The sequence below is a fragment of the Tupaia chinensis genome, unplaced genomic scaffold (assembly GCF_000334495.1).
Source record: "Tupaia chinensis unplaced genomic scaffold, TupChi_1.0 Scaffold000076_1, whole genome shotgun sequence".
Taxonomy (NCBI): domain Eukaryota; kingdom Metazoa; phylum Chordata; class Mammalia; order Scandentia; family Tupaiidae; genus Tupaia; species Tupaia belangeri.
Window position 1 is genome coordinate 1,467,204 of NW_006159536.1, and position 11,305 is coordinate 1,478,508.

The window sequence follows — 11,305 nt, forward strand, 5'->3', positions numbered from 1 at the left end:
AGAGCCAAGCCAAGACCATTAGGGCTCACCAGCCTGAACTAAGGCTGAGCAGAAGAGGGCTAGCTACCAGGGCAGAGCAGCATAGGGCATCCTAGCTGACCAGGGTTCCTTTATCTTAAAGGGGTCGCACAGTAGTGGCTCATTGTCAAAACCAAAGTGTTGCACATGCGCATGTGTGTCACATTCAATGGTGTAAAACAAGAAAGTCACAATTACATAATTACAAGTCACAATTACTTGCACAAGCATCCAAGTGCAGTACTTCTAATAATGTAAATTGTTTATCCTGTGGCTCTCACACATGATAAGATAGGAGGTAAGGAGCCAGACTAAACCATTCTGACTCCATTTGCAATACAGATATTATCTGAATTTATCACTTGAGGTTTTTTTGGGTTTTTTGACCAATGGTTATAGCAATTCCATGTAGTTTAACCTGATACATAAAGCCTGCTGGGAGACAGTCCTTTAGGGACCTCTTTTTCTCCTACACATCTTATTGACTATGTCAAGAATGGAAGGCCCTGACCACTCTTTGCCTGGGCCATTTCTCAGTTTTGTTTTCAGCAAGCAAGCAACTTTGAGTGATGAGGAAAGAAATGTCTCCTTCAATGAATGTCTCCTTTTGGATAAAGACCAGGCTTGCTTACTGCTTGCTGTAAAAGCAGTAGATTCTCCAACTCAGTGCTTTTGTCCTGGAACACAACTCACTAAATGTGTTGTGTAGCATCTGGGCTCTTTGCATCATCCCCTGGGCTTTGGAGCCAGAGGGACCAAGGTAAATATGCTGATGCTGGCACCACTGAGTGTACTGAGATACACTGTGCTTTCACCCTGTCCCAGGATCCTTGGGCCTTCTATATACTAACACTCATGGAACTGTCATAAGCTAACTTCTTAGCTTTAACATGTAGTAAAATCAAAACCCCTGCTAGCCCCCACAAAGTCACAGTAGAGGATACTCTCATTAATTGCATCCTTTGTGAAGTTTTCCCAAATGATTGCCATTTTGGACAAGGCAGCCAAAAACATCCTTAAGAAAGATGGGTTGTCATGAATCATTTTTCTGTCTTTTTTCTTAGAATTCTTCACAGGAAGTAAAAAAAAAAAAAAACTTTCAGAAGTAAAAATTATTTTATGTCCTCCCATACCCCATGCTCTCAGGACATGTGAAGCCCCTCAAGAAAGCTATGACTGTGTCTTGCAGTCTGGAAAAATCTGTGTGGGAAGTTTCTGGCAAGCTCATAGACTGAGTTTCTATCTGTTCCCATCCAACTGTATCTTCTCATAGGCCCAACCTTTAGACGTAAATTAAACTTTGCAGATCAGAGCTCCTATAGCATTCAAAAGGTTGAATTATTTTTAAAAAATTCCCTTAGGAACTAAAACACAGACCAGATTAAAACTGATAACCTGTGTCTCTAAGCATAGCTCCTCTGCTTTTTCTAGAATATGACTTTGGGTGGCCACATTGATTTTCTTACCTTCCAGACTAACCATTGATGAAACCCAACTATTTTCTCCTGACAACCACAATTGTGGAGATGGCATTTTTATGTAAATAGCTGTTCTCTGATTCATTAAACCCGATTGCCCTGGCATTTTCCTTTCTGACCCTTATCAGCCACAGACTGGCAAAACATGCAGTAATAAAGAGGACAAAGAAAGGCAATAAAATGGTTACAACCAAGAAGTGTATGGGGTTTGCGACCAACAAGGAAATTTGGAAATGGATGACTGAACACCCAAGGATACCCTGTCAGCCAGTCACAGCTACATTTGTTCAAAGCCTGACAAGTGCTTAGCACCATTTCAAGGTGTCACATAAAGATACATAGGAAATGACAGTCATGGAGGCCACTTTAAGAGCACTTAACATTTAATAGATGAAACAGTACAATTAAACGTCTACATATCTGTCAGCATACAGTGTGGCCCGTGTTTACCTCTCTACTTACTCTTTATTTCTTTCATAGCAGGTGTCATAAGCTGCCATATTTCTTTCTGTTCTTTCTTACTATGGTTCCCCCAGAGCTGGAATTCAATGGGTATGAGACAGTGTGTCCATTCCAATGACTTACGTGTACTAGTGCCAGTCCCACCCACTGGAGTATAAATTCCAAATATGTACACAGGGGACCATGTCTATCCTATTAACCTTTGTAACCCCAGAACGCAGTAAAATGCACCCAGGAGATTCTCGAAAGATTTTTTTTTGAATAAGTAAAATAAATAAATGAAACCAGCAACTGTATAGACTATATAACTTATATTCCGAATGCTGCTACTAACTCATTAACACAATTAACCAAGAACCTGATTCTTTTTTTTTTTTTGAGAGGTTTTTGCTATCGGGCATGTGTGCTCAACAGAAAGAGAGAGCCAGGAAGTGAGAAATCACCCCCAGGGGGGATGGCCACACCACAATCCCTTCTCCTCTATTCTCTCAGGATCTTAGGCACACATGCACACGTCTGTGGCATGAGTTTAAGCCACCGAGTCCAGGACTCGAATTGCGATTGACTACGTGGGAGTCTAGCAACATAGCCATTATACCGACTGCTGGTCCCAGGCAAGAACCTGATTCAAAGCCATAGTAAAATTTTCAAAGAGTTTAGATGAGAGAAAAAAGAAATTTCCCAGGCCCTACAGCAGGAAATCTATTTGGACTTTATTTTTCTTAGTGAATATTAAGATCATAAATCACAAAATAAGTTGGTAGAACACTAAAGGCCCTATTAAAATCTCCTTCGGTGACTTCAAGAGCAGCAGAGTTCCACTGGTACTCACAGACTTTTCAAGGTTTAAAGCTGGGTAGAAAAATAACAATCCAGTTCAATCACCTCATTTTATAGGTGAGCTATCCTAACTATATCACTAAGCTGGCGACACTCGACAGTGTGAAATTAAACACCACGTAAATTAAGTTCATTGATGACTCCAATTCTTCACATTGTGTTGTACCTCATCTCTTAAATCTGAGTTCAGCCACATGACTTCCTTCAGCCAATGGGAATAAGCTAATGCTATAAACAGAGGTTTGAAAGTGCCTTCACATTGGGACAGGCTCTTCAGTTGCTCTTTCTCTTTCATCATAACCATGAATACATGCCTGGACTAACCTGCTGCAGGAGGAAATATATGGAGCAGAACCTGGGTTCTTCATCCCAGCTAAGGCTAGCCCAGACTGGCCAACAGCTATCCAGCCCACAGGTAAGACAGCCAAGATCAACCAGTTGCCCTGAAACTGACCACAGATGCATAAGTGCACACAGCAGGCTTCCCTTGCTGACCTATAGATTCACATACCACTGAACTTTAGAGAGGTTTGGTTTGTAGCATTATTGTAGCAGTAACTAATTAATACTACACTCATCATAAAGTAATAAAAATTAATTGCCAGCAAAAGAAATATTCATCTGCAAAAGTGATTCTTTTTATTCAGACAAATTGTTTCCAGTTAAATTATTTGGATTCTCTACAGTCACAGCACACCCTCCTTCCAGCCACATCCATTTCTCTGGGATTGAGCAGACTTAGCTTGGATGCATTTAGAGAAGAGAACTGAAGGACATCAGCAGGATCAGCCCTGCAGTGGCAGATGTCACCTTCCTAGCACTGTTGGATTGCCAGTATTTTGCATACACATCATCCAGGATGGAGAGTACGGCCTCCATGGTTTCTTCACAGGTGGGCTGGATCTGAGCCGCTGGCAGAACAAACCCATAGGTCCCATTGTCCCTCAGCTCAAATGTGTATGAAAAGGGGATGCCAATGTCTCGGGCCCAGTCTCTTGAGGATCCTGATGTGGCATCTACAAATGAAGGCACAGGTAGAAATTGTACTTAGAAAAGATAGATTTCTTTCTTTTTTAATTTTTTTTTTTGAGAGAAATTTCTATAGCCATTTCAGGGAATAAAAGCTCAATCAGTCAAATGCAGACCTTTTTCAGTTGAGTGTCTTGTGGATAGCTATCTTTGTTCTCTTCTTGATAGTTGCCCTCACAGGGTGAGAGCTGCCATTGCTCTATCCCAGTCTCTTGAGGATCCTGATGTGGCATCTACAAATGAAGGCACAGGTAGAAATTGTACTTAGAAAAGATAGATTTCTTTCTTTTTTAATTTTTTTTTTGAGAGAAATTTCTATAGCCATTTCAGGGAATAAAAGCTCAATCAGTCAAATGCAGACCTTTTTCAGTTGAGTGTCTTGTGGATAGCTATCTTTGTTCTCTTCTTGATAGTTGCCCTCACAGGGTGAGAGCTGCCATTGCTCTATCCCCATGGTACCCAGCACCATGCTAGTACCCAGCAGGAGTTTAGTTAAAGTTTCTTAGCTGAATCAAAGACTAGACAATCTAATGTTACCAGGCAAGAGTGAACTGACACATCAAGGAACAGAAACAAAACAACCCACAAGAAAAATATTATGCAAATATTATCTAGATTGCCCCTGTCCCCGCCCCCTGGAGGGTGAAGGAGATGGTGCTTGGGCTGAGGGACTTCTCTTCAGTTATAAGAACTAAATTCTTCTCTTTTAGATCCTTTCTGTAGACCTTACCCTGCTGTGCTTTCTTAGCCTGAGGGGTCCTCTGGAAACGGAATCAACGGACCAAGGGTCATTGGACAATGTCCTTCCTGTTAACTCCTGTGTCTCTACCTTGCCAACTCTTTATAACTGAAGCCAGAGGAAGTTCAGGTCCGAGCCAGAGTATTAATTTTCTTCTTTTTAGCTCATACCTTACCCCTAGAGAGTATAATTCCGGGCTCGTACAGACTCTTTATCTTTTGTGATTTTGATTTGTACAACTCCCTGTTGATCCCAAGAACTCTTCTATTCTTCTCCTCCCCACTTTTACACCAAAGTCAACGGACTTCTTTTGTACTTTAGACACTATTAAAGAGAGAAAAAAATATACTTACATAAAATATCCACACTTGATCCAACTCTATAATTGGTTCCATGCTTTGCTTTCAATGCATTTGCTGCCTTCTGTCCAAATCGAATCTGTAGGTGGGAAATGCAGACACAGATATTTAATGTTAAAAATAAATCCAACAATCCAAGGGTTTGGTATTTTGTCCATATCCATATCCAGAGTTTAGACCATCTTTCCAACTTCTCACTGGACAAGCTACATCTAGGTAACTTGCCGGTACCTCAGACTGAACATACTCAAATCCAATATCATCACCTCTTCCATTAATAAGGCAGTTATGACTAATTAATATTTCTGACTTTGCAGGCTTCCCCAACACACATGTTAACCCACAGGCATTTTTTTTACTCTCCTCTCATTTACCAAGTTGTACTCCCAGTCCCCTCATCCTATTTCAGGCTCATTACCTTGGAACTGGTCTGTTGCACCATTAATAGTAAGTTTTATTCCGTTCCCTCCTCTCATCAATTCTTATCCCAACTGATCTCTCCTGGATCCTGGATGAACTTTTTTTTTTAATTGCCAGAGGGTGTGTATGTTCATCAAGAAAGACGTAGAGGTAGAGAGAGAGAGAGAGAGGAAGACAGCACCTACCAAAGGGGCGTGATCACGTTGCAATCCCTTCTCCTTTTCTCCATCCTGTTTGCTTTGGGGCACAACTGTACATGCACTCTGCTTGTTTTTCAAGCCACCAGGGCTAGGGTTCAAAGTATGCTGAGAGCCATGTGAGATCTGGCTCCCTTTGCCACAATGAACTTTTGTAGATCATAATCGTGCTAGAAATCCTTCAGTGACTCCTGGTTGCTCACTCTACTAGGTACGAAGTTCTCAGCCTAGCTTTTGAGATCCTCTGCAATACGGCCCTAACCCACTTTTCCAATGCCATATTCCAGGCATCCATCCTAGAATAAAATCAAACTCAAATTTTCACTATTTCTCATAAACACCCCATGTTCTTCAGCCTGTCTACATTTTCTTGGAATGGTCCTCCTGCTCAGGATCTCTATCTTTTATCTATGCCTACTGAAATTCTACCCAGTCTCAACAGACTTTCTTAAAAGCCAATTCCTCCATGAGGCCTTACTTGATCATCCCAACTGGAGGCTCTGTCTCTCCACTTTGAATCTCCTATAGTGCTTCACTTATACCTTTCTTATTACTCCCACTTATTTTTCCTTATGGTATTTGATACTTATTTCTCATAGACTCATAGACTTTTAGGGCTGGCAATCACACCATCTCTATACCCACTACAATGTCATCTGACTAAACAAAGTCTTCCCCCCTAAACTAGATAAGTTATGAGGTCTCAGCCCAGCTCTCTTCATATGCTCCACTGAGATTAGAGTGACTGTCTAACTGAGATCCAAGTTTACTACCTGTACTTATTGACTTGATAAATCAATACAATGAGGAGGTATGTTGACAGACCTCCTAAGCATTCCCCACTTCAGGCTCCCCTGTGCTATATTCTACTCACCAGATGGTATATTCCACTATATCCCCTTAGATTTCTAAACAAACTCTACCAAATCCCCTAGCCACTTGCTACCTGGACTGTGATCTGTCATCACTTTATTTCTTAAGGCAGTCTGCCTGCCTTGGAAGTGCACCAGTTCCCCTGACTCCTGACTAGTGACAGGTCCAGTTTTAGGTCCTCTGTCTCCTTTTTTGGCCCTGCACTGTGCAGCTCAATCCTAAGATGTAACAGAGCAGTGATTCTGTAGATCCAGTGGAATTCAACAGGAAGACTAGAAAGGCAACAAGTGGTGGTGGAGTCCTATGCCACAGTTGTGGGTGGCGTTCTGAAGGCACTTGGGACTTCTGTGTGTGTGTGTGTATGTGTGTATAAAGGAAAAAACATCGAATAGATAATGTTTGTGGGCCTTTTGTCTTCTCTTCACTTACCACAAAGAACTCTGCCTTTGACCATTTATATCCTCTCTCTTCCTGAGAAGAGATTCTGAGTCTGCCTCAATTCCTGGGGCACCGAGCTGTCTAAAACTGAGATGAGGAGGAGGAAGCCTCAAGAAGCACAAAGTATTAAGCTCATTTCATCATTTACACTGGGAAGAGGTACAAGGGCTGTTTGTACAAAGAAAAGGAAATTATAAGAGGGAGGGGAGAGTCAGTAAGGGGATTTCTGGAGAAAAATTCTGGTAAGGAAATGAGAGTGAAGGTTGGAAAGGATTCACGGTCACTGCTAGTGGCGATGAAATTAAGTGCAGGAGGCCTGGGGAAAGCATTGCTGTGATTTCCCAACTACCCTCTCTTGTGAAGTTCTTCGAGAATATTTACTGGAGATATCAATTACTTTTCATTATTTTTATTTCTCATGTGTTCCTATGATTCTTCGATTGAAGCTCCATGCTAATTAGTCCATGTGAGGCCTTAACGTTTATTGAGGCTATATGGATCAGCTCCAGGCTGCATTTCTCCAGCCAAATGGTTCTTAGAAATATTTTTTTTCCTCTGAGCTCATCTTGGACAACTGTACTTTCTTCCCATTGCCAGTCTTTACTTATCTTTCCCTTTATAGTTCCTCTCCCTCAAATTCTGACTATGGGATAGAAACAGTCTTCCCAGTTTCCCCTTTTTTGATGACAAAAGAAATTTTGAATTTCATTTTATTTATTTTTTAAGATGTTTGCCATAGAGTAGGTGCACTCTCCAGGGAGAGAGAGACAGTGAGAGGCAAAGTGAAAAATCACCCTCCTGGAGGGATGATCATGTCATAATCTCTTCTCCTTCATTCTCTTCTCAGGATTTTGGGCACACACACACACATGGTTAGCATGATTTTCTGCCTGCCAGGTCTGGGACTTGAACTGCAGTCAGCCATATAGGAGTCCAGTGCTTTAACCACCATGCCACTTGTTGGCTTGAATTTTATTTTTTAATGATCCTACTAATAAGAGCAAGAATATATATAAGAAGTGGACAGTTGTGATCCTTGGCTTATAATTGTGGTCTTTTCTGAGAAGATGTAATAAAAATCTCCAATTTCTGACTTTCTCCTAGACTTCTAACTTCAAATTCTCTCTCTAGGGGAGAAACTCCTGATTGTACTTCTCTCTCCTGATACTATACTGCAAGGCCATATAGAACCTATTTCTCTGCTGTCCTTCTTCTCAGCTTAGAAGTACTTTCTAGTAAAAATAATAAATATTCTTGATAGTGTCAGGTTGTTGGGAATGTCATGACATATTTTTTGCATAGAAAAACAAAAAAAAATACATGAAAGTCATCTTGACAAGTAGACATAACTTTCCTGATGACCTAATAGTACACAATACACTTTTTTTTTTTTCAAGAATTCTGGTCTGCGCAACAGCTCCTTCACTGGGTCCAGAGAATTATATATATCAATCTTTTTGTGGGCCTGAACACTCAGGCCCACAAAAAGATTGACTAAGGCCCCAACTTGTGGTTAGGTGTGGTGGGAAAAGAGCTTCAGATGGAGCATAGAGGTTGATATGGAAAGGGTTCAAATGGAAAGAATGTAAGCATGTAAAACCTTAGAATTCTTACAGCTATTCTAATTCCCAGAGCAGTTTAGAAAGGGCTATATATAGTTATGTTTCTCCTACAGACTGATTGCCAAGTTGTCTATCATGCAGTATAATATTTACCGTGATTTTGAAAAAATTTGGTTTTGTAAATATATAGAGATTAGTTACTAGTCTAGGGTGGGTGTAAATAATACTAGAAATGGAAATACCTTTGCAGCACTTGGCTTGGTTCTGTATCTTTGTGCCCTCTATCAAAGCTTAACTTTAAGAATCTAAAAACATTGCTTAGCAGCTTCAATAAGGTTGACACATCGTAGGACAATTTTCACACTGTCTTTTCATTGAAAAGTCTTAGAGATAAATATTTAGGCTAACTCTTCAGCACCTGAGACTGTACGAGATACAGAATGGAGAAAAACCTTTTCAATTTGATTGACCAATGTTTACATATAACACTAAAGAGTTGTCGATATTTTTGTATCAGCTCTCTTCCAGTAGTATTGATGCTAATTGTCCCATGTCCCTCCTGTCTACTTGCTCCTTCTCACCTGTGGTCACAAACAGCCGAGCAACACTCAATAATGCCCTTTTACCTTCAAATACAAGCCTTGCAAAATGGTCATAAATGTTTGTTTTTCTGAACCAAAAAGAAAATAAAGTTCCCTAGGAAAACACTGCAGTATGTGAGTCTGGTCTTTCTAATGACAGAAGATCCTTTTTGAGCAAAGATCTTCCTGATGGTAGAAGATGCCTTCCCGTCAAGGGTGTATGATAGTCTGCCTGTGGAGATTGATTTGTATTTGTTATAGTTCCCTGTAAAGGGAAAGTAGAAATCTACAACGACTATCTCATAAACTGAAGCTAAGGACAGTTTGGGGCTTCTGGACTGAAATCTCTGTTTCTGCAGATTTATTTACTGAAGAAACAGACCTTCCTGAGCTCACAAGTGAGAAGGAAATAGCACATAGTGCACTAGGAATCTAATTTGATAATGGCTCCCAGAAGTTCCAAACCCTTTCCAAGTGGAGAGAGGCAGAGTGAGGCAGTGGGGTGATGAATGTGGCCCCTGGAGTCCAAAGTCCTGAGTTTCTAGCCCAGCTCCATCATTTCCTGTCTACAGGAACATAGTTAACGCAGATCTCCATTTTCACATCTCCAGAGTGAGTTGATTTTATTGTCATGAGGGTCAAATGAAATAATGGTTTTGCAAATTGTAGAGATCTGTGCAAATATTAGTTATTTCCACAACTTGCAAAATGATTATCTAGTTAGAGTTTTCCTGAACCAAGAAAGGGAAAACTAAAACTGCTAGAAAGATAATTGAGTATTGCTGGGCATGTCTGATGGCTGGAGGAAAGGCTCCCTCTAGAAAAGAAATATAGTGCTTTTTTAGTGTACAGGTCCTGTGTTTTAAGGATCACACTCCAGTGGGAGAGAGACGGGCTTCTGTGATATTAAGAACAGAGAGAGAGCTTATCCATCCTAGCATTAGCATATAATGAGGATCTTATTTTTAAAAAATGAGAAGATAAACAGAAAATAACAAATATTGGTAAGAATGTGGAGAAATTAGAATCCTTGTGCACTCCAGGTGGGTGTGTAAACTGGTGCAGCCACTCTGGAAAAGAATATAGTTTGTTTTTTTTTTTTTTCTCCAGAAATTGAACATAGAATTACTTTTATCCAGCAATTATACTTCTAGGTATATATCCACAAACAGTGGAAGCAGAGTCTTGAAAAGATATTTGTAACCCGTTTTCAGAGCAGCACTATTCACAGTAGCCTAAAGGTGGAAGACACCCAAGTGCGCATCAGTGGATGAATAAACAAAACGTGTACACACTCACACTCACACTCACACTCACAATGGAATAGTATCCAGCCTTAACAAGCAATAAAATTCTCATATGTCCTACAACATAGATGAATTTTGAGGATATTATGCTAAGTGAAATAAGGCAGCCATAAACAGACTGATATATTAAATGAAAGATAGTTGAATTCATAGAAAATGAAAGTAGAAAAGGAGTTTCCAGGGCTGGGGGTAAGGAAAATTGGGAATTGTCGTTAATGGATACAGAGTTCAAGTATGCAAGATGAAAAAGTTCTGGCTATTGGTTGCACAACAATGTGAATGTACTTAACTATACTAAACTATACACTTGAAAATAGTCAAGGTGGTAAATTTTTAAAAATTTATTTATTTCATGAGGGATGTGGAAACAGCAACCAGCCCCCAGCAGGTCTTGACACACCACAGTCCTTCCAGCCAGCCTCCCAACTAGCCAGGATCACGGACATACTAGACATGCTCAGGTTGACCGAAGATCCACACCCAAGACACCTTCCCCCCGCAGACACCCCAGCTGAAGCAGCAGGGCCCTACCACCTGCACCAGCACAGCAAGGCCAAAGATGGTGCCATGTGTCTTTTACTACAACTAAAATTTGGGGAAAAAATTAAATAGAAGGATAAATAGTACAATTCTAGATATACCCTCCCTTTGACTGGTGCCTATTGTCCTCGGATTTATAAAAAGGCAAAGAGCCCAGTTCTTTTCAGCAATTTTACCCTTCAGTACCTGGGAAAACACAGCTTACAGAAAGACAAAAACAGATTCCCTGCCCCAGCTTGCATTTTGTTGGCATTTCCACTCACCTAGGCAAATACTGGAGAAAGAGTTTAAAAGAAAATAAGAGCATTGTGTTTAGCAAAGAAGAGAGCCGATATTATTTAGCCATGCTATTTGAGATTTGCCATATTCCACTAACAGCTGGCAAGTTCTTTAAAGCACGGTTCAAAAGCTGTAACTGCTGAACAGAGCTTCAAGAGAATTTACAGAAACGAAAGTGCATTC

The 11,305-nt window shown here is 40.5% G+C and overlaps 1 protein-coding gene across 1 annotated transcript in view; it reads right to left on the reverse strand.

Moving 5' to 3' along the window:
• Window positions 1-3,437: 3,437 nt before the first annotated feature.
• CPO (carboxypeptidase O) overlaps window positions 3,438-11,305 on the reverse strand; it is a 94,845-nt gene continuing 86,977 nt past the window's right edge. The window contains exons 9-10 of the mRNA XM_006142464.2: window positions 4,920-5,004; window positions 3,438-3,814 (exon numbers count right to left, since the gene is read on the reverse strand). Of these exons, the coding sequence (XP_006142526.1) occupies window positions 3,552-3,814; window positions 4,920-5,004 (348 nt within the window). The 3' untranslated portion in view covers window positions 3,438-3,551. The remainder of the gene's footprint in view (window positions 3,815-4,919; window positions 5,005-11,305) is intronic.